This window comes from Drosophila mojavensis, unplaced genomic scaffold (genome assembly GCF_018153725.1).
Source record: "Drosophila mojavensis isolate 15081-1352.22 unplaced genomic scaffold, ASM1815372v1 contig_277, whole genome shotgun sequence".
Taxonomy (NCBI): domain Eukaryota; kingdom Metazoa; phylum Arthropoda; class Insecta; order Diptera; family Drosophilidae; genus Drosophila; species Drosophila mojavensis.
Window position 1 is genome coordinate 749,830 of NW_025318822.1, and position 27,170 is coordinate 776,999.

A 27,170-nucleotide genomic window follows, 5' to 3' on the forward strand; every position below is an offset into this window, starting at 1 on the left:
CTTAATTTTTTTTTTTTTTTTCCTTTTTTTTTCGCTATTTAGTTTTGGCATGTGAATACTTTGTGCTCGGATGGGGTAAAGCGCTACAATAATAACCAAGCAAAATGGGAGTTGGGGTAGGCGCTGGGGCTGAGGGCTGAGGGGGTGGGGGTTGCCTTGCCTTGTCTCTCTGGTGCCATCGTGCTTACACATCCACACCCACATACATATTTACAAACATCAAATTGTAATCATTGTGCCGGCCGCATCCCTTCCTTCGTCTCTTTAGTTAGCCGCTTATAGCGCGCACAGGAGCGTGGCTATATCCAGATCGTGCTCGTCGGCCTTGCGTACGATGACAGCTGCCTGATTCTGGTAGCGACCGGTGGAGACCAGACGCACGCTGGTAACGCCACAGAATATAGCCTGCTCGGGACCCAGCTCGGTGGTGGCACCACAAACGGCACTGGCTAGCTCCATGCCGGTGGTGTCCAGCCCAGCCGAGCCACCAATATCTAGGCGATCCTCGTATTGGTGGCACTAGAAGGCAATGGGAATTCAAGAGTAAGAGCGACTCACTCCTGACTGAATATACTCACATCGTAGTTGACCTTCTCCTGAGCACGCACAGTCTTGCCGCCAATGCGCAGAGATCCCAGGGAGACGGCAGCCGGAAAGAGTGCGGAGAGTGTGCAGTTGCGAGCGTGTCCAAAGTTTGACATCTGATAGACGGCGGCGGTGTCCTGGACAAGTACATTGCAAGCTGGGAGGGAAAGAGTGAGAGAGAGAGAGGGGGAGTGGCAGACAGAGAGAGATAAATGGAAATCTTAGCTAATATTTCTAAAAAACTTACGTTGCGATATCTTATGGAAGCGCACGTTGGCCACAAAGGAGCCGCGGGTGGGTATGCGGTACTGCAGCAGTGCAGCATTCTGACTGGATCGAAAGAATTTCTTGTTGCTGAAGCGTGGCCTGGAAGCACAGTTACATAGAGGTAAATGAAAAGAGGTAAATAAAAGGGGAAGAGCATGCCAGCCTACCATTGCTTATTGTTGTTGCAGAACTCAAACACGCGATCCTCGAGCAGACGATGATGATCCTTGATTGACGGAAAGTACTCACCATTCAGCTCCCAGCCATCCACAAACTGCACAAACAGAATGAGTGGTTTGCCGTCGCATAAGCTCATCAATTATAATTGAACATTAAACACTGGGATCACTCACCGCCATCAGGCCACCCGATTCGCAATTGACGTCATAGTGCTTCATGGTTATCTCGACAATCGTGTCTGGCTCACCAATCACATATAGACCGCAGACGGACTCGGCGGCCGTGGCCGCGGCAGCAGCTGCCTCCAACTGCGCGCTGGTGGCCGCCTCCAGCTCCAGCAGCGTCGCATCTCTGTTGAAATTGAGCACGGCCAATGGAGCCGCTGGCGGCGCTGCGGCTGACTTCTTGAAAATGTAATCACCTGGCTCCGAGGCCACATGCATGCAATCTGTAACGGCATTGCGTGGGAGTTTGATTAGAATTCCCTCTCTCTCTCTCTCTCTCTCTCTCCCTCTCTCCCTCTCTCCCTCTCTCTCTCTCGCGCTCTTTCTCTTACTTCATTAACTGCCCGCTGGGCATATGAAAGCAATTTAACCAATTGTGTAAGTTGCAACAATTTGCAGCCGAAGCTTTGTCTGTGTGGGTGTGTGTGTTCGTGTGTGTTGATGCCCTAATTGAAAGCCACTTGGCTTTCAGCGCACACATGCAAATTGAAGCCACGTCTTGACCCAAGCTCGTTGCCAGCATCCCAGCAATTAATATATCATACACAGACCTGCGGGCCGTCCAGCTGATGCCACTTAATTCCCTGACTATGGCTACTGTTGCCTGATTTATGGCGCGCATTATTGGCTAGATTTTGGTAGTCCACACACAGACAGCGACACACGCACACACACACACACACGGGCACCCTCAAACCCGCCAATATGGTTTACTTTGCGCTGGCTTTTTATTACTCTTCTGCCTGACCAAAAACAATTAAACTATAGTCTGCCTTGGACATTTTCGCATGCTCGACACACACGCAACTTGAGTGTGTGTGTTTGTATGTGTAAGTGTGCCCAAGCGTATTTTGTGTGTCTGTCCATAAAATCGCTTATTGTGCACACGGCAGGCAGTACCTATTCGTATACCCTAATTAGGGTATGTAAAGTATTCAATTCTGTTGCTGCAAATATATATTTTCTTGAACTGAAATTTAAAAATGATCTATGTAAATAAAATGTTGTTTACTAATGTTTAATATTTTTTAAACCATTATGCCCTGATTTCCCATTTTCAATTGGCTCAGGGTATACAAAATATATAAATGTATATTTATGCATACATATTTGTCTCAGCTAAAATAATAAAATTTGTAAAGTTATATCTTATCATTCAATTTTAATTTTTTATTATTCAGCTTACATTATTTTAGGTATTATTTGACTAAAGTCTGCATTATTATATAACCAATCTATTTTGCTCTACAACCAGCCCTTAACTATTTATACTATCGAAATAAATAAAAATGATAAATATTAAATAAATATTAATAATTAATAAATAAAAAATAAAAAAATAATATATAATTAAAAATGTCTAAATTATTTGTAAATATAATTTAAGCAGTGAATAAACATGAGTTTATTTATTTAATCTAAATAAATAATAAAATGTTAAAGCACAATTTTAAAATATTGTAATATTTTCCTATTGTAATATATTGCTATCCAAAATGTTAACTGTATTTAACAATAACAAATTATCTATTATTAAGTGGTCAAGCAAGGATATTTAGAATTCGTCATGCTGATGTTTCGTTTGTTGTTTCATTTACTCCATATATTTGCAAAAGTATCTGCGAATGCCAAGTGGCTTTTAAGCGTTTGTGTGGGTGTGGGTGTGTGTGTGTGTGCGTGGGGATTTAGGACATTTGGCGCCTAATTGTTTATTATGTTGCTTAATTGCATTAAATTGTCACAATATGCGCATTTCAATAATTGAATTGAGTGCGCTTAACAACTTTAGCAACATTATGCATAATTGATAAATAACGACTGACATTGAATTTGCAATAGCTATAATTATGCACTAATGTATTCATTTATGCCAATTGATAATAAATTTGGTATTTTCTATGAAAAACACGATTTAAATGACAGTTCTTAAGCTTAGAAAGGACATATATGTATGTCTGTAAATTCCTTCACTAGAGAATTTTCCCTAATTAATTTTTATTTCTTTATTTTGCGAATAGAGCTTTATAATACATGTAGACTATTTTAAATATTTATAAATAAACTTAACTTTGTCTCAAAAATCAAGCATCAAAGAAGCTCACATTTGCTAAGCTGCCAATGCTCTTGGGCTAAAAAAGTTCTTTGATTTATTATGTAGAAATAAGTGGTTGAGTATATTAGACTGTCATATACTCTAAGCTCTGGGTTGTACCCTTGAAATTCGTGAGGGTATTTATTCTGATCTAGAAGTAAAAGTAAAACATATTTTCACAGCATTTCGTGTCAATGGAATTTAACATCAAGTTGAAATAAATTGATAGGCAATCTACTTAATTGCTTTTTAATTACACAACTTGTCCAGGCTGGGCAACTGGTTCAAAGAACTCTTGTCTACAGGACTAGACTGCCAGCAATAATATTTAAATTTCTTCTGTCTCCCTCTCTCTCCCCCTCTCTCTCACTCACTATGCATAATTAATCATATCAAAATTCAAAACTCAAGATGATGTCATCTATGAATAAATTATCGCGCAATCTCAGCTTTGACTTGTTTACTTGTTTGGCTAGCAGCGGCCGAAGGCGCAAACCCCCAGCAATTATAAATAAACCGAATAAATACAAAATACAGAAAATAAATAAAAAAGTAAAAGGAAACGGAAAACTAAGATTTCTGCAGCTATATTATGTTTACTCTAATGGAAATGGCCAAGGACGTAGCTGCGGTTGCCTTGCCAATTGCTGGCGTGTGGCCAGCTTGGATTGGTTATACTATTTATAGATGCTGTCGGATGGACTTACAGTTAGTTTACCGTTCTTAGCTCACTGACAAAATTCAATATGCTACTTTTTTCATTAGGAACTCAATCTTATCTTAATGACCATCAAAGCATTCACAGATTTGCTGTTGTCCTGACAATCGATGAATGAATATTCATGAGTTTTATTCGAATGGATTTCGATTGAAGTGCAATTTTTGATTGTGTTTGCTCGCATTTCTTGCATGGAGAAACAATTTTGCAGCTCTTATGTAAATAAATTACGTATACGTCATTGCGGCTAAAGTGGTTAAAAGAAAAACACTCGACAACATGCGAGCGAAAGCAATTTGAGAGACAGTTTGGCCCAACCGCAAATATTTTGTAAGGGTTTACACTCTAAAAAAGATTCGAGATTGTCTATTGAAACTTTGTGCAAAGTGAACTTTGGGGCTATCAACAGAATTGCCAATACTTTTCTATATTGTGAACTAAATTAAATACTATTAGTGCAGCAAATAAAATTGACAATTGTAAATTCCTCTCGCATTGCATCACCTTCATTTTTCTTAGTGTATAGACTCTCGACAGCCGCCAAAGTGCAACTCACCCGACGGCACTTGACTAAAACTTTTAACTACCAATTTGTTAGTGCATCTTCCGCCCACCCCCGCCCCCTGCCACTTTATCGCTATATAGGTACATAGTTGTATGTATTTGTGCGCGCTTTATTCTTACCTGCGATTCGGTGCTCGGTGTGGGGCATTGCTGCGCCCGGATACAGCTCGAAGGAGCGCTTCACGGTGGGCCAAGCCTGTGCGAAAGATTAAAAGTGTAAGAGCAAAATAGATGTTTTTTCTATGGGCGTGAATAGCCGCTTTGACGGCATCAGCCGTCATTCAGGCGACGAGACGGCAGAGATATGCACTCAAAATGTGCCGCAAATGTTGTTGACAAAACTGAAACGCGAATGCGATAAAAATCAGCAGGCTGTCGAGCCAATAACAGCCTTTCACTAAGCAACACGAGCCACAACATCACAGCACCACAGCAAAGGCAATGGCACGCTTTGTGCTAGTTGGCTCACATGCTAACATCAGACCCCCCGGCCTGCTGCGACCCGTGGGGGCAGGGGTCGGCAGGACAATGTCGCTGTGCCTGAGCCTCAATGCAGCTGCCGATGCTGTACAATTGCGCTTTTAATTAAACGCCGACCCACTCACTAGTCGACTAGTTGGCCCACTAGTCGAGCAATAACCACACGCGTAACTTGCAGCTGACTCGTCAGAGCAGCGAAGACTTAAGTGCTTCTGCGTCTTGAATTTTAAGCATAAATGTTTTAAGCTTAAGAACTCAATGTTCTATAAATAGCGACGGACTGAAGCCCAAGGGAAAAACAATGTCCTTTGACATGGGCTCGAAATCACATCATTCAGTTTATGGATTGCTCTTTGACAACTTCATTAATACCCTGTAATCAGTGTTGCTTTTTTACTTAACAGTTTTTTAAATTCTCTTTTCAGTAATTTTTCGGACGTAACCATACAAATTGTAAAATGTCTATATATAACAAGGGAAGATATCACATAAAAGAGAATATTTATGATATTTGTTAAGGAAATACGCAAAGTATTTACAAAGCAATCGTATTTATCTTTCCAATACTCTTTAAGCTGAAGCATAAACTCTACTTAGTCGTAAATAAATCTTTAACTAAACATTTCACAACTTAAATAAAGCTTAAATTTCGCTTACTCTTCGCTAAATATTCAGTTAAACATTTTACACAGTTATTCACAGTTCCTTCAAAGGAGTTTATTTTGGTTTCCAAAAGGGTTTTATTTCTTGAGAAATTTGTGATTTTTATCACACTGAGCAATTAGATAAGCTCAATCAAAGCCACGCCCTTCTTCTCTCTGGTACATGTCATATTTCAAGCCAAGCACTTTGACTCTGACTAGGCACATTTTTTTTTTTTTTTTTTTTCGCTATTTTTTATCACTGTTATTATTATTCATTTTCACAGTATTTTTTGTATCTTCGCCGAATTGATAAAAGGTTGCGTTCGGGGCGCTAATTGAAATTGTTTTTCATTTGGGTTCACGCTCAGACAGAAAAGCGACGGTTAAATTGATGAATGTGGATTCGCAACAGTGCTCAACCCTCAGAGTTCACGAAAGGAAAAAATAATTGTATTTGTGGCTCGAAGTTTGGCGTATTGTTTGCGCAATACTCGAAAAAGCCGACGTGATTTCGGTCTATAACGAGCTAGCCGTGGTGAGCCGTATGCTTATGAAACTGTCAATTAGTGGCGGCTTTGGTGGCCTAACTTTAATCTGCACACACACACACACCCACACACACCTACGCATGATATTTTTTATGCTCAAGTGACGTCATTAATCTTTGACGCTCGCAGAGGCAAAAGCAAATTGTAAAGTCAATCAAGAGGCTGTTGAACAATTCGCAGCATTCGTCAAAGCTGATGACAGTCGGTAAATAAATGATAAATATGATCCTTTTGAAAACACTCGAAGCAAGTTCATTTGCATAATATCATTGTCGCTGAATGGGATTCGGCATGCCAGGACGAGGCACCCAGCTACCAGGATAACAGCTGCCACCCATGGCTGTCGATTGGATTCCTTTGTTAAAGTTGTGGGATTGCTAGTTCGTTTTTAGCTGGCAGCAGCTGGTCCGAGTTGTTTGTAAAATTATTATGGCTTGTCAACGACACCTCTATCTTTATACCATACAAACACACACACACACACACAAACACACACAGACACAGATATCCATATAAAGTTCAATTCAAGTTATTTTACAGCTGACTTTAAATGATTTTTGATTTATGCGCACAGCTCTTGGAACGTGCAAAGCCACGTGCATATATTAATGACCTTATCATGCATTCGAAATTCATTTAGAATAATTCATTGGCAATTTAAAAGCATTCGTTGTCCTGCTCTCGTAATGGAACTTCGCATCAGATGTAGTCAAACATATTGTGTATTAAAAGTTTTCTGCTCTAATTGGCTACAAGTTTGTTCGTGTCGAATCTCTGTTCCAGCAGCAGAGTTCCTAAAATATTATGACTTAATTAAAACGCCACCAGCTCTGGCAGATGCTGCCGATGGCCAACAACAACAACAACTTGACACCTACGCCCACTACGAACCGGAAATGCCGTGAAAGGTATTCGGCAGCCCGTTCAAATATTTATTGCACACACACACAGGCACAAGCGAAAGATTTTCGCGCTAAGCCGTGACTTCCCAAATATTTACATTCCGTCTCAAATATAACAATTCACATAGTATGAGCATAGCATGACTTAATCATGAGATAGCTACAGCAACAGCTTACACGCAGACAGCAAATACTCGCTTTAAAAGGGTCGTCTGACCAGCAACAGGCTACGTCCTCAGTGCTATAAAACATTTTTCGGGCAGTTTTTTTTTTCACTTTTGTATTTATTAAATATTAACCAAAAATTGGCTTGCCTTTTTCACGACGTTATCTAATATGCATACTAATACGCTGTCCTTAAAGGATTGTAGCTAATCTTTCATTGAAATGTATATGATGTTCTGTTATATCAAACGCTGGGCAATTTCATTTTTCAATAACCCACACCATTGGAAGAGCATGTACTTTTACTTTTGCTTCTCTTTGCGATTCTCATGAGCTCTAGTTAGGCATTTGCCTATCGAGATTATAAATGGAATATCGTGTGAGAAAATTTTAAGCATATGTTGTGTTTTACAACCCAATAGGCTTAAGCTCTGCCTTTCTACTTCTCTGCCTCTCTCTCTTTTTCCCTCTCTCTCTCTTTTTCTCTCTCTCTCTCTCTCTCTATAGAAATATATGTAAATATCGTTTCCTTCTACAAAGAAGTGTTGAAATTTGTGGTGAAGCTTGTAAATATTTTAATATTTAATTGTCGATAAATACTTATAGCTTATAGAGATTATTTCGATTTATTAGATAAAATATAGCTTCTATATATATTTGGGCCGAAATATATACAAGTAGTATGCATTTTTGTATAAGCAAATAGTAAATTATTCTGATAGCCAAATCATTTATTCAACCGAATTATTAAATATAATAATATAAATAAGATATATTAAATATCATATAGACATGTAATGTTAACAGGGCAAAAAACTTTAAATTAAAAAATAAATAAATAAATAAAAAATATTTAGAAGTAGAATATAACATATATTATTTTTTTAATATTTAAAGGACAATTAAAAAGAAATTTTTTCAAATTTAATATATAAACTTTTGTTGTCACACAAAATTTTAAAATGTTTTAGTATTTTTCTTAATTAAATTTATTTTTTATTATTATTATTTTCATAATATATGATCATTATTATTATTTTTATTATAATTTTAATTATGTTTTATTATTTTTTAAAATCAATATTAATACTATTTTTGTATTATTTTTAATCTTTTATTGTATTTAATTTTTTTTTTATTTATTTTTTATTTTTACATATTATATATAGATTATTATTATTTCTGCTCTTGCAAAGCTGTAAACATATGAGAGTTCTGCTGTTGCAGCAGAGTTTTCCAGCGAATCGCTAATCTGTAATAATCTATTTTGGATTTCTATATTTAGCCCCTGACATACAACAGTTCGAGCGTCGTTCTCCAATAAATGAACAGGAGCAAGCAAATATTTGAGTTCACGCCTTCTCTTTGATTTTTTGTTTTTCCAATTAGTTCAAGTCCATTGAATTTGATTTTTAATTCAATGAATTGGCGGCATATAAATCAAATCAAGATCAAATTAGCCTTCAACCTCAATAAAAGTTTCTCATTAGCTCATTAAGAGATAGCACAAAGTTTTCGGATTGCAAATGTCGCCTTTCATTTCAGCACAAGACGTTCTTTGAAGCGTATGAAAAGTTAATTTTATCGCGTATACGCCTGAATGGCCAGTGGGACTAATGGCTCAGCGGGCCCAATGCGGCCGTTTATTAAAAAAGTATTTAATTAATTTACGCAAAAGCCGAATCAACAGCGCCGGCCGCCAGCTTTTAAGCCGCATTTAACTGAAAAGTGCAACTGCAACTGGAAGTGCAGTTCGAATGGGACCATTTACGTTGCTTGAAGCTAACTAATTACCGCGCAGAGCACTCGTGATGTCAACTCAGCGCGATGTTGTTGTTGCCCCAGCAAATGGAGCTTAATTAACTTTATGTCATGTCACGTCTATGACACGCAAAAATGGCTCAGTCATGTGACCCCAGCACCAGCTCCAGCTCCAGCTCCAGCACCGCAGTATTTTCCACAGCGTAAAGACATCTATTAGTTTGGCGGAAATTAGTCGCACATAGAAGCGCTGGAAGCACAGACTGCGTCTCGGAATTTATTGAGCATGCTGCAACGGATTTTATGCAAAGTGCGCACTCGCACCACCCCGACTCATATTTCATGTGACAGCATTGAGGGTTCTTTTTTTCCGATTTCTCTTTTTTTTTTTTTTTTTTTTTTTTTTTGGCACAAATTTGCGTGGGTAATGTGGCCAGCTGCTTCTGTACGAAATACTTAGATATTGGATTTATTGGGTCTGGGGAGCAGCTTCTGTCCCTGGCTGCTGCTGCCAGCGACGCAGTTGACAAATTGGTGTCGATTAAAAGTTTGCGCCCTTCCAAAGTGAAGAGCAAAAGCAACAACAACAGCAACAACTTCGAGTGCAAAAATTACTTTCACACACTCTTCGAGCAGAACAATGACAAATAAACGGTAATTAAGAAAGTTTGTCTCTGCACTTATTAAAAAGAAAGACAATAACCTGATTCTCTAATGCTGGCGTATACAAATATATATACATATGTGTATATTTACACATCTCGGTGTTGCTGTCGGTATACATATACATATATGTATTGCCGTGCCAATTAAGACTTTGAGAGCACATCAGCTTATTTTAATTGGCTCCTGGCAGATGTGCAAGGCAAATGTCACAGAGCTGGAGCAGGAATCGGGCACTTTAGACTTGGCCCTCTCTCGGTGGCTCACAGCCTCGGTGGCTCGTTAAGGGCCAAAGTGTTGCTAATGCTGTTAACATGCGGCATTAAGCGAGCATCAAGTGCAGGCTAAGCCCGAGGAATGGGGGCCTCATCTCCAACTGTCGTTTGAGTGACCAGCTTGGCTACAATGTCCGACTGGACGTTGACTATTGCATTGTGTCCAGGCCAAGCCAATGTGGACACAATGAATGGCCATCATTTGCAGTACACGTATATGTGTTTGTGTATGCGTATGTGTGTGTGCCTTGCCGGCCATTTTCCTCTTGCCTGAATGTTGACTTTTGCCCGCACAGCCGCCGTTGGCTCAGTCGCCATGTTTGAGTTGCCTGCATACAGTTAAATTGCAGCTGCAAAATTTACATTTCTTCTCCACTTGACACTGGCCACTTGGCTTCACTTGGGGCGATTTGGTCTGCTCAATGGAATTTACTGGCTTTTGAGTAGCTAACAACAACAACAACAACAACCGAGGCAGAACGTCGAACCCATGTAAACATATCGTTGCAACTGATATTATGGATAGCATTACGGTCAAAGGTGAGCCCGATAAGGATCCATTCATTCACAAGCCGTGTGCACATCGCATTCAATCTGCAATTCGAATTGATTCATGTTGTAGTCTGACGTTTTGCCATGTTCGATGCCTCTCGACCCACGCGTACGAAGCTCTCGCGTAAATTGTAATTAGATTACAATCGTACGTACTGCGCCCAGGAATAAACTCGCCTATATATAAATATATATATTGACAGATGAGTTGTTTGTATAATCAGCTTGTTGTTATTACTTAATGAAGTTAAACTTGCAGCTGTTGTAGGTCAGAGTTGAACAGGGGAAACGCGTGCACAAGTGCAAAGCCTATTTTTAGCCAATTATTAGTTGGTATCTGATGGAAATGCTTGTACATACTTTTCTTTTCTTCTTCCATTATAAATGCATTTCAATTATGTGCAATATGGCAATACTACTGCAACTATTAATCATTTATTTAAAATATTCCCTTATTCTGAGGCACCATTTGATTATTTTTATTACATTTTAAAAATCTGCTACAGCGAACCTTTCAAAATTTCATAAAAATTATTCGATTTTAAAGAATAATATTGAATATTGAAAATAAATTATTCTGTATTCATAATACTTAAAATAAATTATTCTGTATTCATAATATTTAAAATAAATTATTCTGTATCCAGTTCTTTCTTTTCCATGTAATGATATCGCTTAACCGTTTGATAGTTGACTAAGAGAAATTAACTATTACAGAATTTTAAAGTATTTGATCCGCTAATGATTATATGTTATGGGTCGTTTCAAAGTTGCTAAATTTAAATATTGAATAACCAATGCATCAATGCATTATAATATAGATTAACTAAAGAAATTCCCAGCAAAAAAAATATATATATATATCTCGGAGCATGTATTACTTATAAACACAGCTCGATTTCATTATGTATTTATTTTCATTATATTTTATTTTTTTTATCATTAGTTTATTATTAAAGTTGTTTAAAATTTTTTAAAGTTGTTTCTCATTAATATTTTATTTAATGTTGTTAATTTGGGGAGAAGCTATTGTAGTTCAATTTAAGCCAGTGGAAATCGATATTTGTATAATTTTTCAGTTTAAAAATATATTTTTGGCTGACTGGGAATATCTTCAAATCAAAATATCAGATAAAATAAATATAAGCAAATAAATATATTTTAAAAGACATCTTCCAACATAAAAACGCATTCAAATGAGCTCTGAATAAAATCCCAAAAATTAAATGATTAGCCGGCCCAAAATATTTTCTTATGAAATTATATAAATTATACTAACTAGAGAACCTCTTTTTAGGCCAAGCAAACTTTTTTTTAACAAATTACAGCTGTCGCTTGAGAATTGAATAAAAAATCTAATAAAAATGACAACGCGTGCAATAAAACATGAAATTGATTTCGCAGCAAATGATATTTGAGTCCGAGCCCTTTAATCTGACGCACGCCCAAAACTTATTCACATAATTTGAGCCTAATGAAAGCAATCTGCCGCAGCACATGAGCAGCAGAAAAAGCTGAACAAAAGTCGACAGGTTTCTGAAACTTTGCTCATAAAACTCGAATTGGCTTGGAGCCATCAATCTCTCGGCCGTAAGTCGCTGACAGAGGGAAATTAATTCAAATGATTGACAAGACACGAGTTGAATTTTGAGGCAAAAGTTGGGGCCAAGCAACTTGTTGATCGAAATCTAATTACACAGAGCCTCGAGGCTAGCTCCAGTCAGCACTTACCTGGACGCCCAGCACAATCATGGATAAGTAGCAGTAGACCACGAGCTTCATTCCGTCGGAGTTTGCGTCTGCCGCTGCACTAAATCGGACCGTGAAATTGTCAATTGCCGCTGCGGCGTTGCCTAGACCAGACTTTCAATTAACCGACAGCCAAAAAAGAGAGCAGTGCGTCCTGGATGGAGCCTGGAGCTGAAGCGAGGAGCGAGCTAAGCTGATTAAGTGGATTTGCGGCGAGCGGTCACACGCTACCAATAAGTTTATTAGAGCGAAGGAAATTGACGACGGGGCGGAGTCACGTAGTTCGCACTTGGATCTAGATTAAAAGTGAAAGCGTTTTGAATGGCACAGAAACCGTTACACGACAGAACACCTCGCAGGGATACAAAGGATAAAAACTGTTCAGGATATTGCAATGCACGACTTCCGTTGGCTGGCGACACGAGATGTCAAAGCTGCCGCAACCGACGACAGAATGTTGGTCCTTATCAGCGGCGCATTTCCTTTTATAGCCCTCGTGTTGCCACCACACGACCACCCACACCGCCCAGGCGCCTCAGCCCCGCTGCGTCGGCAGCGTCATCGCTCGCTCGTGAATTTGAAATCTGCTTTAAGTGCACAACTTTTGAATCCAATGCGAAAGAAAAACTTCGCCCATATGCAAATATTTTCTATTTGCTTACGAACTATTTGCAGCAACTGATTTTGGCACAAGTATTTTTATTCTTCTCCAAGGCAGTGCTCAATGGGTGCGTGTGTGTTTCTTTTGAAAAGTTTCGCGCAACATGGGAAACTCAACACGCCAAAAGCTTTGTGCAAAGCTTGCCACCAGAGCTGCCAACTTGCTACAAAAAGTTGCCAAGCTGAAAAGCTCTCCAACGAACTTTGCTTGAAAAGAAAACGGTATTTTTTTTTTTTTTTTAACTATCTATAAACTACATTTATTGACTGGAAAATTCTGCCACTTTCTTACTCCAACTCTCTCTTCACTCTCTCTGCTCTTTCCCCGCTTTTACTTCAAGCCAAACTCAAGTGAAGGCGCCATCCCCACGGGTATGGGCACGTTCCGCGGATGGCTCAAGTCGCCGCGATCGTAGTAGCCGCCCAGATGCTCGCCGGGCACATGGTACAAGCCATAGTGGAGTCCAGTATTGGCGACCTGTCCAAGAAAATGCTCGCATAACACAAATAGAAAGTTTATTTGGGCAGAGCTCACCCGCTTCAGGCCATTGATGGAGGCCAGCAGCAATGCCATTTTGGCCAATAGCAACGCCTTGCCACTGACAATGGCAAGCAGTTGGAAGCCCATTGGCACCAGCACAGCCCCTAGAGCCGTGACGCCAAACATCATGGTGATGATCATGTTGAAGCGATGCCGACGCAGCCGTGCGCTGCCCACGGTATCCGCCTTGCGCTCCGGCCCATCTGTGGATAGGATTCAGCTGAATGTTTAAGTGATTAGGCTCTGCTCAGCTACCCACCGTTGCTCAGATAACGCTCCGTGAGCTTGGCCAGATTGATCTGCAGCGTGTGTGTGGTGAGGCCCTTGGCCAGGATAACAGCGAGTTGATCAAACCAGGTCAAGTGCTTCAGATCCTTGGGCTCATCGGCCGCTGGTCGCGCTTGGCCATTTGTGGCATTTGGTGCGGCAATCAGCCGAACGCCCTCGTAGAGCGGAATCACATCCGCTGCCATGATGTCCTCGAATATTTTCAGACTGCGCGCACGAAAACATGACCACAAGCTCGAGCCGGAGCCGGAGCCGGTGCCGGAGGCGGAGGCGGAGCCCGAACGGAAGCAGCTGCGCATCTGTTGACGCAACTGCTGCAATTGGGCAATCCAAGAGACGCGCGTATCCGTGGCCTGCGTTGGCTTCACTGTTGCCTCTTCCTGGCCTGCCGTCAGCTGCAGCAGCAACAAACACACGGCCAACAGGCAGACACTTTTCGTGAATTTCCCTTGCATTCTGTGTGCGGCTAACCAAGAGTTCGCATCAAGATTCGGATTGAAACTGCGGTGGCTTGAGCGATCGACTGCAGCTTTTTATATATGACCAAGAGCTGGGGCCACTCAATGGAAACGCATTTTGCTGCTGCAACCCGTGATTAGACGGCCAAAAGGCTGCACTACGTACTGCGTGCAGAATAAAATTGCTAACGGAGATGGGAGATCGTGGTCAATGCTGACGGTCATGGTCAGCGGCTGCCAGTCGAGTCGAGTGGGCGGGTGCCCAGATCTAGTAAGCCACATGGCCATATAAAACTGTTGAATTCGAAATTGAATTTGTTGTCGATTGAGCGACCTGAAACCCCCCCGCCCTGCTGGGCAGCAAATTGCCTTGTCAACGCATTTGTCAAATGCCACCGTATTCTAATCGCATGTGCCACTCGACTGTTAGCTGATGCAGTTAGCCATGGCTAAAGCGTTTCAGTGAGCTCCATCTCCATCTGCAGCGCCGAGGGCGTCGTACTTTCCAATTCGATAAACTGGGAAAAGTTGTGACAGCAGCTCGAACTATATTCAGTTGCACACTTTCTAGTTAGTTGCACTACTTTAGACTAGGGCAACGGATTTAGTCAGAATGAGATTATTTAATACCTGTACGACATTTAGAGTGCATCCATGTTGGTATTAATTAGTTAGAGCTACAATAGGAATAATAGAACATTATTTAATCTTAGGTTTGAGGGGGTAGAGGTTGAGTAATCAAAAAAATTCCCAATTCCTATTCCTAGTTGATCAAATTTCTGATAATACTAAGACTGATCCCTAGTAGACAAGGGATACCTAATAAACAGTGAGTGTTCTTTTTTATATGGTTACAATACGGTTACTTGGTTGAGGTTGAATACATAGAATATACGAAAGTAGATGTTATATCTCTATTTTAATTATTATTTCTTGGGTTCTGATACGCCTTTCATTCTCTCTCTCTTTCTGGCATGCCTTCTTCTGTCTGTTGTCATTTTTTAATGGTTCTGGATATTGAAATTATTTGCAACATCCATAAAATCCCATACGAAGCTGGGCTTAGCAAAGTCTGGACTTCGTCTATAAACTTTATATGTTTATTATTTACATATATTTAAATATGAATTATTTATTTCTTTTTTATTATTGTTTGTTTTTCAATATTTGTACATTTATTTATGTTTATTTTCATTTGACATTTATTAGCTAAGAGGTAATTCATTGCATTTTACTTTATAACAGTTGAACAAATTCGTACTAAATTTAAAGGTTTTACGCTTAAATGTTTGAGTGCAATAAGAGACGTTCAGTGATTTCTTTTCTATTCTTTTGTTTAGATTTAGATTTAGATTTAGAGTTTAGACTATGCATCTAGTTAAAGTTACACTTTCTTCTTCAATATATGTATGTGTGTATGCTCGCTTGATGTGTAGGTAAAACAGTTGCCTTCAATTGTGTGCCATAGATGTTAGTTATATATTATCATATACTTGCATATCTATATAAATTTATATATATATATATGTAAAAGTTTTCTATTCCGTATGATTTATATATGTTTCAAAAGTTTTGTTACGTTTGGTACAACATGTTGATGGTACGAAAAGTTTCCTCTAGAATAGACATTGAGCTGTATCCTATATATGTTGTCCTCGACTGATTGTGGATGTGTGTGTAAACGCGTCTTAGCAAAATATAGACATTTGATCCAGAGTCGCCTTCAACCTTCGGCCTATATATATATTATATGTATGTACATATATGGCTACAACTGTACAACTTTAGACCTAACTGGCGCACGGCAGGCGATGCCGCCAATATAATCATGAGCCCGTCGCCGTTCCCGCCGGGGCAGCGGCAGCAGCGCCACGTCCGAATCGCGGCAGGTACAGGCCAAACTTGGACTCAATGCCTGTCAGGAGCGGCACAGCCGCATGGTAGCCACCAATGTGATCGGGCTTGGGCTGCTCCGCGCCCAGCGTGGCGTCCAGGGGCAGACCTGGTTTGGTGCCCTGCGAGCCCTTCGGCTGATTGCCGCCAAAGTCCACGTAGAACAGGCGCTGCAGCAGCTCGTATGTGACCAAGGTGACGCCAAATTGGGGCGATGAGCGGAAGACACGAGCTAATCAGCCAACAGAGAGAGTAATTAGAGAATGGTTTAGCTTCATACTCTGTGTCTACTCACCTGCTGTGCCCTTCCAGAATGCTCTTGGTCCCTCTTCGGCCATAATCTTTTTGGTGGCATCCCAAACGCCCGTGTACGTCGTCTGGCCCGTGCGGGCGGCCACCTGCAGGCGCGTCTTGATCACATCCGCGGGCGTCACCAGCGAAGCAGCGGGCACTCCCGCAATGGCGCCAGCGGCCAGCAGCGATACGGGATTGTTGTAGCCATCCTTATCGGCCAATGCGGCCTTGACGTGTGCATAGGTTGGGAAATAGATGGCCGAGAAGTTCACATCACGTAGCAGGCACGCTTTGGCCCCTTTGTAGAGGCCAAGGAAGCCCAGTTCGCGAACCACGGACAGCGCACTTATCTTGGAGCCGCCAGCAATCTCGCCGGCCACCTGCAGTCGGATTTTGACTATCTCCAGCGGATTTGTGAAGATGACCTGGGCGGCACCACCACAGGCGCCGGCCACAACCTCGCCCCAGACGGGAATATTGCCGCGCTTGTCCGACAGATTGTCGCGCACGAAATCATTGACAGTCAGCTTGATGGCCTTCTCCGGAGCGACGCCCATCAGCTGGGGCAGCAGACCGCGATAGAGGCCGAGGATGCCCTCGTGACGGATGACCTGTTGGATAATAAGCACTGGTTATAGCTAAACAATAATATTTCATATATATTTCGCGTACCTTCTTGAAACAATCCCATGAATTTCTATAGGCGACCTCGCCGATCATTGACCCCGTGCGCTGATTCTGCATGCGCGTCTTCACAAGATCAATGGGGTAGACCACCGTGGCGCCAGTAGCTAGAGGAGACAGTGCATAGATAAAAGACTTGCTAAACCCCAAATACTCTTCATTGGCTTACCGCCTGCAAAGGAGGCCAGAGTGAAGCGATAGGTGGCCTCCAGCACTTGAATCAATGCCGATCGATCACTGGGGCTGTCGACGGCCTTAATCTCGGCCAGACGGTGAGTAATATGCTTCGTATAGTGCTCGGGCCCGATGTTGCTCAGGTCGCTGTAGTCGATGCGGCTGTGGGGACAAACGATTTGAGCAAGTGGTTAGTCAAAGGATCAGGATGCAAGGATACCCACACATAAGGAACTAAAACGAATTTACACCGAAGGGGTGATGCATGGCCAAAGGGATTTTTGATTTTCGTATCTTTTTTGTTTATAAATTTTTGCGAGGGAGGAAAATTCCATGTCTTATTAACATTTTTCTGATGTTCTCTTTAAGAACAACAACACTTGCCTACTTGGAGAAATCTTTTTGCGTTTCCACCATCTTCTAATATTGTGAGAAATACATTAATGTGAACAAAATTGTATGAGTTCGAAAAAGAGAGAGCAAGAGGGGAGAGAGAGAGAGAGAGAGAGAGAGAAAAGATACAAAATGTCAACGGTTATTGCAACAGGAGAGACAAACACAGGGGAGGGATTTGATTATTTATTTTGAATTTCGAACATTACTGACCAAATGAATTGCCTACAAATGAAATGGTTTTCGTTGTTGTTGTTGTTGTCATTATTGTTGTTGGAGGAGGTGGTGGAAATATTAGTGACCTAGATGGCTTACCCAGGCTGATTAACAGCGCCCGTTATCTGAAACAATATATCAATTTCCAGCGGGGTAATCTGGCTCATGGTTTGCGCCGCATAGAGCAGCTCATCCTTGGTGACCATCTCGGTGCGACTTCCCTTGGTGGCATGTAGGTAAATCTGCTTGATCAGCTCCATGTTGTTGAGCAGCGATGTAAATGCCATGAAATACGGAAAGCTAACTCTGTGACCCTCGGTGACCTATGAAATGGTTTGACTATAGATATGCCTTGACATAGATGCGCTCAAGATTTATATAGACATACCGCCAGCAAGTTATCCTTGACATCGGGCGTGAGTAAATGCCGCTTGACCTTAACAATTATGTCCTGAAAGTCTAGGGGGGATATGAATCCAGTGCCAGCTGGATCTTTGCTGCGGAATGCCTCCATTGCGTGCTCCTCGTGAAAGTCGTGCAGCAGTTGCGTAAATTCAGCATAGTTGATAAGACGCTGCTTCTTCTACATATATATATATATATATACATATATTTATAGGGGTGTATGGGAAATCGTTTAAGTGTGTGCTTTAAAAATAAACATGTTTCCGTTCACGTACATCACCAAAGTAGCGTTTGATAAATGTGCCATCTAAGCTAAAAGGTATCTTTGAGTGCAGTTCAGTTTTTTGTACAACATCAGCGAAATCAGCTGGATGAATAAGTAAATAAACAAATAGAAGCAGCATAAGTCAATAGATCAAAATCAATAAACAAATACGTTATAATTACCGTATGAAACAGTGCCATTGCCTTGGCGATCAAACAGCTGAAAGGCAGTTCTGTAGAGTGCATCGGGGGCGCAGAGCAAGCCCTCGAATGCCTGAAATTCCGGGAACGATATGAGGCCATCTTTGCTCGTGTCCGCAATGCCGGCGAGCAGGCGCACCGATTCCTGAAAAGCCAAAGGGTTCAATGTTTAGTCGTTGGACTAATAAGTGGTGATTAGTTAAAGCAAAGAGTTTATCACAGGAAAAAGTACAATCCAAAGACTTCGACCCGGACGCACCTGGGAATCAACTCCAGCTGCGAGCAGCCAACTAACTGATAACAAACAACAACCGATTTAAATGCCGTGACGTCGACAGAGTTTCGCACGAGGCTGACAAATGATACCGAGTGTGAAACCGGTTCATTATGAATCAGTTAGCTCTATGAGATAAATATTTTAAAATTGGCTGATTCGCACAGATCTTACACAGATGAACGTTATCTCTACTCAACGAGCGTGTTGATAAGAGGTGCTCCGAGTATAGGGTTAGGCCGGACGCATGTTTTTGTTGCAGCTGTCGTTGATTGCTTATCACAAGACAGGCAAGACTGTATGTATGACCTTGCAATGACCCAATGATGCGCCGTTGTCTGTGACACGGGTTTTGTTTTGCTGCTGTTGTGTCTTGCTGCTGTCTCTGCTGTTGCTACTTACATCATTGAACGCCGAGTCTGTGAACAGGCCCAGAAATTTGCGCACGAAATCCTCGCTGGTCATATAATGCTCGCCATCCTTCTGCAGCGAGGCGTACTTCAGAAAGACTTCTCTCAGTTTATCAGTGCTGACGCGCTTCAGCAGCGAGGGTGTCTGCAAGAGAACAAAAAACCAGATAACAGATCGTATAGCATCGTATAGCACAGATTGTCACAAATATACGCGCACATCTCGCACGCGCGCTCTCTCGCTCGCGCTCTCGCTCTCGCGTTATTCCTCTCTTGGAATGGCAAACAAAAGCAACACGTGTCATAAATATACAAACGGTGTGCGCTCTCTCTCCGCTGTCGCTCTGGCGAACTCAACTTACAGTGGCGGCAATTGGCATTTTATTGATATTTGTTACTATTTCGCCTGGCAGCAGTGTGTTTTTTCAATGACCAAGTCTAGCTGGCATTAATTAGTGCATCGACTTGCGCCGAGTCCAAACTGAACCGAACCAAACCCGTTGCCCAACTGAATGCCCGCAACGGCCGCACTTCATTCTATTGCAAAGCAAAACTCGTCGCGACTCGCGAGAGCGCGCAAATTCTCTCTTCTTGCGTTTCGTTTTATCTTTTGCCTAACAGCGTCTGATCGCTCTGTCCGTGCCGCTCTTAAATTTCGCTCTCTCTCTCTTCTGCGTTCGGCTGCTCTTTGACACTTCCGCCTTTTTGTTGACATCATAAATTAGACAATATTTATGGTTTGCTTGCAAACACTTCGAAATGCGTGAAGAGTGCCAAATGTGCAAGGGCAACTACTCTTAATTATTGGCTGGGAATTTCTTTTATTGCCAGCCAGGGCTAATCGGGGGTCACTGCTGCTGTAAGCAATTCCGTCAACAGCGAACTGAATCGCCTTAAAGTCATTCACATTTATCAATGAATGCGTTGACGTAATGCGATTATCATCCGTTGAAATTGCCATTTGCTCTTTACATTGGCTGCAGAGAACGCCAGTTGTATGTAGATTTCCATGCACACACACACACACACACGCACGCACAAACACACGCACAGGTGATATGACAGCGAATCACAATAACAAAAACAATTGATTGCTTTGAAGTCAACAGAAAATCCATTCGATTGAGTCCTGTATTGATTTCAAGGCTTATCAGCTTGTTTATTATTTATGCAGTGTCGCAGTTGTTGTTGTTTGTTCTGTTTACTTTTTTGTTTTTCCGTGGATGAAAATGAAATGTGGAATCTGAATTGATTGGAATATGATATAATAATCAATTAGTTTATCACCTGCAGCGCATACGCTGCCAGAGAGCACATTGATTATTTTATATTAAATACGTGAAAGTTAAGCGAGCGAATTTATGAAATATATATAAATCAACGATAGGTTATAGTTATTATTTTTCTGTATTTATTCTTTTTAAATAGAACGGAAGAGTTAAGGACATGAAATATGCAGTTAGGGCAGTAAAACTAACTACCTTACTTATCTAACTAATGCTTAAGAGCATAGTAATAAGCCTCAAGAAACTGTGGCAGCCAAGTCTACTTTTCACTTGGAACAATTCTGTTTCCTTTCCATCTCAAAGAGCGCACTTTATAAGCTGTCATAAATTGCAATTATTATATTTTTCCCATCTGCATAAGGCACCAGATAATTCACTTGCTACAATGGAATCATCATCAACCACAAATCAACAGCTCTTGCCCAGATTATGCAGTAATGAAAGGAATCCTTGTTGCCAGCTGTTCGGCTTAGCGCAAAGCTTCACGCAGTTGCACGTTGAACTTGAAATCCGTCAAACAAACACAAACATCACACGCACACATGCACAGAAAAATAGAATACACATATAGTATATATAGAGATATGTATATATATATATATTATAACTAAGTTTTGGGCTTTGCATTCAGAGGCACAAAATATTGCACATACGCCTCGTGTGTCGCTGCACTTTAACTGTATGACTGCTGTTTGTTGTTGCTTTTGCCTGGCTGAAAGTTATAATGAGGTCGTTTGTCTACCTGGCTGTTGCTCCACAGAGTCAAAGTTCGCGGAGAGCCGAAACGGCGCGCCTGCCGCTGCTCGTCACGTGTTACTGTCTGCGCTGCTTATAGCTAAATATAAATATACATATTTGTATATATATATATATATATATATATATATTTATGTTTGTTTTCGTGTCTCTCTGCAAATGGTGCGCCCCTGAGAACAAACAAATACTGCATAACTTTAAGCAATTCCTGTCAAGGTCAGTCGGGCTGTTCATTATCGCCATTTTGTCAGAGTCGCATGACTGGTGAGCCGTACTCGGGGATGAGCAGGAAGTGCGATGAAAGTAAATCACAAAAAAAATAATATATATATATATATATATATATGTGTGTATAAATAGTTTGTCTGAGCTGAGCAAATCGAATCAAATCAAATTAAAAGTCTGAAACTTATTTAACGAAAAAGTACTAAGGCTATATCCAATATCATTTCCGATAAGTGTAACTATAGATCTTGAACTTTGCATTGAATTCAGCTACAGTTAATTGCAGTAGGCCTCATTATCACAAGTACAAAACGAAACTTTAATGTGCTACTGGGTGATTACGTATACGCAATGTCGGGCTGGCCATATAATTGGCTGTGGCAAAAATAACAACAAATAGGCAACTATTCAACTACAGTGAAAATTAACTAAGAGAGACAGAGAAAGAGAGAGAAAGCTTATGGAGAAGAGAAGAGCTAGGCCAAAGAGAATTAATGTAATGTAATAAGCAGCGAATGACTCCAATTTACTAACATAAATAAACAGACGGCATTAAAAAAAAAAAAATCAACATTGAACAAAGTTAGAAACAGCTTTAAATGTATAAAATAAATAAACAAGAGCCAGCACAGTTTCCAGTGAAAATTGAGATAGCGTCGAGAGCTAATTCAGCCCCTGCCTGAAGGTGATTTTGCCGTTGTTGCTTGACATTAAAGTGGAGACCGAGAGACGGCCGTCATCAAAACAGATGATGCTACGGCGAGCTTTTTTCGTATAGATCATATGAATGTGACTTGCCATTTATAATTATGTCGCTTTTGTCTCTTTTCTATATATACAAAGATATGTGTATTAAGAGCCTATGTGAATTCAAAACATTGACAAGTGGCCCTCGTGGTTGTCTCTAAAAACTTTTGATGGAACATAACAAATCTATTATTGTATAGATGTATACAAAATTGTATAAATATTCATTGATAAGCTGTATTTTATAAGAATATAATCTTATAATAATATTGTATATAAGATTGCATATCTATGCAATATTAATTTTCTTATATACAGGAAGTTGCTTGATTAAATTTAATTTTGACTTTTAGTTTTATTTGTTTATTATCTATTCCCTAAGATAAATATATAAATAATAATGATAAAGCGCTGGTCAGTCCAGGGATCACATAACTATAGCTGGTTAGGTTTTATGTGACTGGAAGTTGATAAATGTTCATTAAAGACCTGCATTGTGTGATAGACAATTATATAACTGTGCAAAAAATGAGTTAGGCAATAATTTTATATATCTGTGGGGGGCTATAATATTAGTTCTGAGATGATGAAAAACTTAATAAAAGAAGATCTTATTAACTCAAGAATTTCTTATTATATTATTATTTATAGACAGTTTACCTCTTCCATTGCTGATCAACTTTTCTATAGAACTGAACTGAGCCTAACTGATTTGAATGGAAATAAAGTCCTGTTAAACACTTTTAGTGATAGACACTTGAACCTCTGTTATTATTCGTGAAATTGGGCTATAATTATTTCAATTAGACTCTCGCAATCTATTCCATTTGTTTCTCTAATATTTGCTGGGATATTATCGCGCGTCTCAGCTAATTTATTCGCTCGTTTGTTTACAGCGCCAACTGTTGCTGTTGCGAGTGCACAGTTGCTGTTGCTGTTGCTGTTTCTGCTTGATAATGTCAATGCCAACGGGCTTCCAGGTTCGCCGATTACTATGAATTTTCACGCGCTCGCTCGCTCGCTCACTCTCTCTGAATTTATCTTTTTCATATATGTATTTATATATACATATATTTTGTTCACTATGTGTATATATTTCGATGGGCAGAGAAATTTTAATTTCAATTTCGACTATATCGCGCGATTCGCGTTCCTTTTGCCGAGCTGCGTGCGTTTGCGACGCTTCACTTTTCCGTTCTGAATCAAAATCTGAGGTACTGGCAGCAAAAGCTTTTCCCAGTAATATACTACCCCAGCGACGACGCGACTGCGACTGTGACTGTGACGGCGACTGCGACGGCAACGTCGACTGCAGCAGCGGCTGACAAGCGCCTGGGGTTTACTTTTATGCATTTGTATTTGTTGCTGTTATTGTTATAATTGTTTCTGTTGCTGTTTTTGCTTTTGCTTTTGTTTGTGTTCGTCATTTGTAATTTGCAATTGCATTATGAATATGTATTCGTGTTTCTGTCACTGTATTTGCAGTTGTGCTCGAGCTCATTTCATGAGCCACAACAACAATATGCGCTCTGTGTGGGCTGTGTTGGCAGAGCTTTACAATTTGTTTACTTATAGGGTGCAACATTTCACATACAATAACAACAACAATTGTAGTCTGTGTGTATGTGTGTGTGTGTGTGTAGCAACAACAACCACCTGTGGAGCAGACACATAGCGAAAAGAGAAAATCGTGCAAGCTGCCGCTGCACAATCCCCTTACGTGATGGAGCTTTCCTAGGTGCATTATTCCTATGCATATTCCAAGCAAACCAACAAAAGCTCTACTCCGGCGGAGAACTTGGCAGCTGGGCGCTGGGCGCTCAGCTGAATGACTAGCTGCTTCTGGCATCGGTTACCAGGGCGAGAAACTAGAGCTAGGCAAACATACATATGGCAACAGATAATGCCGATTCCCATTTAAAGGTCAACTTTGCGGTTTTAGCATAAGAATTTTTGAAACAAGGTTGAATTAACTACACTTTGCCTTGAACTTCGTTTTGCGAGTCTTGGCCAAACAAATTTGCTCAAAAAGTGGGCTTTAAGTTATATATGGAATGAAAAAGGAATTAAATGAAAACAGTTAATGATGTAAATAAAATGAGTAAAAGAATAAAATAAAACAAAACATAAAATATTTTAGAACCATTAATGAATTAATGGAAATTAAGTAAACTGAAAACAAAATACCCTGTATAAAAAACAGTTGGATAGAGCTAATGTTGGGGATCTTACATTTAGAGAGATGCACTGAAAATTGATCTTTGTAAGAATAGTATTAAATTGAAAATTAATAATAAAAATAAATAGTATTTAATAAATACAAAACACTTGTTACCCTGTGTCATTCCTAAGAGAGACGTCATACAAAATTTATTAGTATCATACCAAAATTACTGAGTATTGCTCAAAAAAGCAAATCGAAATTTTGTATATATAAAGACATATATATTTATATATTTTATATTTTCAATTTATATACTTTTGTTAGATAATTTAATACCTTGAATATATTTGTAAGATAATTGGATTATATATGAATATAAAATAATAAGCTTTAAAAGTCGGCTCATTTATATAGACTGGAAGAAAAACATTCGGACAGACATTCAGGGTTATAAAAACTAAAAGTAAATCCACCTCGAGCTTCGATAAAAAACAAAAATTATATATAGGAAAATTCCCAAACAATTTCATACAAAAAATATAAATTAATTAACAATTTAACACTACTAATAAAAATATATGAATTCAAGCAATGAATATATGCGCTCTTTGACCTTGAATGAAATGGGTTCGAAACGTTACTAAAGACGTGACTGTATTGGTAGAGTTGAATAGCGTATATAACTGTATTACTGTATATGTAATCAATCGAATATTGCTGTTTAGCTGCTGTCAGCACGTGCACCACATTCTACAACAGAAAAAGCTAAAGCCCGCGTTGCGTATACGTCGCATTGGCCGGCCGGCCGGGCCGGGTGCACGCACGTGAATCGCGCATGGCTGTGTTAAAAATAGTTAGAGACAAGAAAAAACACACACACGCACACATACACACACTCACACACTCACACACACACACACACACACACACACGCACACATGCACACACTCACACACACACAATGAACATGGATAAATATAAAGAAAAGCACGCGGCGCTCAGAGAGTAGCAGCACGTAAATAAGCCCATATATCTCAGCATGCTGACTGGGTCGAATGGCAATGGCAGAGCTAACAAGGCTTTTGAAAAGCGAGCTGCATGCAATTCGTGAAATGAAATCATTTACAATTATGGCTGGAAACACGACACGACTCTACAACTTCAGCTCCCAGCCCTAGGGCCCTGGGGAGCGGGGAGTGGGGAATGGGGATGGGGGAATCAAAATGACAATGTTAAGACCTTTAACTGCGTGCGACTTCCATCAGCTGATTTTGTCAGCTGACGAACGTCTTTTACGGAGCCAGGCACGAGCTAAAGTCGCTGAAGGCTCAAGAGCTGCACGCCTCCATTTAAAGGCAGACAGTAAAACATCTTTGAGTGGACACTTGGCAGGGAATTCAGTACCGTAAAGACATCCTGAGTGGCGTGTTTCTTGTTAGCCCTGGCCAACAAAATGGCTAAGGATGGGCGCGACTATGATAAGAGCGACGCTGTCAAGCATAGTCTAAGGGCCACATACATAGATAGCGCGCATAAGTAATTAGATTCTTAAGCTTTTAGCTGCTGATGGGAGAGCGCTTATCAATGTTTATCTGACAAGTGAATACTCTCCACATATTGTGCTACTTGACCTCTCACACATCGCCAACATGGCAGGCTATTGAAAAAGTCATTAGACTCACGCACACACACGCACACGCGCGCATAATATTTGCGTTAATTAAAAGGTTTTAATTAACACTCAGGGCACATATTGTCGATTACTCACTTCTTGACATTGAACGCTATCCTGTCCTGGTATCCAATTAATTGTGTTCAATTCGTTCATTGGCATTATATATACGATATTACGATATGTCGACTAGCTAAGGGTGGGCAGCAGGGGAGGGGAAGTGGGGTAGGATATTGGCACGAAAGTCAATTTGGCAACCAAAAAAGAGCTAAGAAAATTATGAGCAGAACTTGATTTGGTATTAAGCGCGGCGTTTATATATTTTCCCGAATAAAACGTTTAATCAAGGGCAAGGGCCACACGGCAACGGCTACGGCAGGCGACAGGACCCCTCCCCCTTTCGCTTTAGGCGGCTCGCTTGATGCGCTCGCTTGGGATGCGTACTGCTCTTTTATCGATTGTTGTTCACACCACAAATATTAAACTTGTTTTTTGTATCGCAACTCTATGGTTTGTAATTAAATTATTTTTAGCCTGCTTGCGGTTGCAGAATTCCGGGCTCTGCTCTATAAGCCGAACGGACTGCACGAGCCGAGAAAACACGTAAAACTGCGGCGGGAAATGCAAACGCTAAGGGCTTTAATGCTAGTTGGGAAATTTTAACAGCGCTGCCAAATAACATTTAAGTTAACATAACATTTCTAATTGGTCCAATCTGAATCTGAAGGCTTCTTGAAATGTAAACAAATAATACTTTGCAGACTGATGTTACTTTAACAGCAGCAGTCAATGTTAA

The 27,170-nt window shown here is 40.4% G+C and overlaps 3 protein-coding genes across 6 annotated transcripts; all 3 read right to left on the bottom strand.

The window, feature by feature from the left end:
• Nucleotides 1-40: 40 nt before the first annotated feature.
• LOC6573961 (corticotropin-releasing factor-binding protein) lies at nucleotides 41-12,829 on the bottom strand. Its single transcript, XM_001999984.4, has 7 exons — nucleotides 12,352-12,829; nucleotides 4,751-4,826; nucleotides 1,206-1,480; nucleotides 1,020-1,126; nucleotides 833-951; nucleotides 579-742; nucleotides 41-519 (listed from the first exon to the last, which is right to left on the bottom strand). Exons 1-7 carry the CDS (start codon nucleotides 12,400-12,402, stop codon nucleotides 277-279), a joined length of 1,035 nt encoding a protein of 344 aa, XP_002000020.1. The 5' UTR covers nucleotides 12,403-12,829; the 3' UTR covers nucleotides 41-276.
• Nucleotides 12,830-13,332: 503 nt separating this feature from the next.
• On the bottom strand, nucleotides 13,333-14,313 carry LOC6573962. The gene is made up of 3 exons (XM_001999985.2): nucleotides 13,830-14,313; nucleotides 13,565-13,773; nucleotides 13,333-13,507 (listed from the first exon to the last, which is right to left on the bottom strand). The coding sequence occupies exons 1-3, from the start codon at nucleotides 14,311-14,313 to the stop codon at nucleotides 13,361-13,363; spliced, it is 840 nt and encodes a 279-aa protein (XP_002000021.2). The 3' UTR covers nucleotides 13,333-13,360.
• A 1,332-nt stretch (nucleotides 14,314-15,645) lies between these two features.
• LOC6573963 (calcium-binding mitochondrial carrier protein Aralar1) lies at nucleotides 15,646-26,962 on the bottom strand. Of its 4 annotated transcripts, none has more exons than XM_044008315.1 (11): nucleotides 26,471-26,962; nucleotides 19,517-19,669; nucleotides 18,823-18,985; nucleotides 18,651-18,742; nucleotides 18,359-18,553; nucleotides 18,070-18,293; nucleotides 17,746-17,781; nucleotides 17,357-17,523; nucleotides 17,176-17,294; nucleotides 16,505-17,114; nucleotides 15,646-16,441 (listed from the first exon to the last, which is right to left on the bottom strand). In XM_044008315.1, exons 1-11 carry the CDS (start codon nucleotides 26,534-26,536, stop codon nucleotides 16,143-16,145), a joined length of 2,124 nt encoding a protein of 707 aa, XP_043864250.1. In that variant the 5' UTR covers nucleotides 26,537-26,962; the 3' UTR covers nucleotides 15,646-16,142. The 4 variants fall into 4 exon arrangements, with proteins under 4 accessions (XP_043864250.1, XP_043864252.1, XP_043864251.1 ...); XM_044008317.1 differs by lacking the exon at nucleotides 26,471-26,962 and adding an exon at nucleotides 23,199-23,408; XM_044008316.1 differs by lacking the exon at nucleotides 26,471-26,962 and adding an exon at nucleotides 19,887-20,044.
• Nucleotides 26,963-27,170: the final 208 nt, after the last annotated feature.

What these genes read in the sequence shown, in the direction of transcription:
- LOC6573961 (XM_001999984.4), bottom strand. Translation starts at nt 12,402, where the DNA reads ATGAAGCTCGTGGTCTACTGCTACTTATCCATGATTGTGCTGGGCGTC. An exon ending in TGATTGTGCTGGGCGTCCAG is followed by an intron (nt 4,827 to 12,351) that starts GTAAGTGCTGAC and finishes TCTTTCGCACAG; the next exon opens with GCTTGGCCCACCGTGAAGCG. An exon ending in AGGAGAAGGTCAACTACGAT is followed by an intron (nt 520 to 578) that starts GTGAGTATATTC and finishes ATTGCCTTCTAG; the next exon opens with TGCCACCAATACGAGGATCG.
- LOC6573962 (XM_001999985.2), bottom strand. Translation starts at nt 14,313, where the DNA reads ATGCAAGGGAAATTCACGAAAAGTGTCTGCCTGTTGGCCGTGTGTTTG. An exon ending in GGAGCGTTATCTGAGCAACG is followed by an intron (nt 13,774 to 13,829) that starts GTGGGTAGCTGA and finishes TCCTATCCACAG; the next exon opens with ATGGGCCGGAGCGCAAGGCG. An exon ending in CCATCAATGGCCTGAAGCGG is followed by an intron (nt 13,508 to 13,564) that starts GTGAGCTCTGCC and finishes TTTCTTGGACAG; the next exon opens with GTCGCCAATACTGGACTCCA.
- LOC6573963 (XM_044008315.1), bottom strand. Translation starts at nt 26,536, where the DNA reads ATGCCAATGAACGAATTGAACACAATTAATTGGATACCAGGACAGGAT. An exon ending in TCAAACGCTACTTTGGTGAT is followed by an intron (nt 18,554 to 18,650) that starts GTACGTGAACGG and finishes ATATATATGTAG; the next exon opens with AAGAAGCAGCGTCTTATCAA. An exon ending in GGCGCTGTTAATCAGCCTGG is followed by an intron (nt 17,782 to 18,069) that starts GTAAGCCATCTA and finishes TCACAATATTAG; the next exon opens with AAGATGGTGGAAACGCAAAA.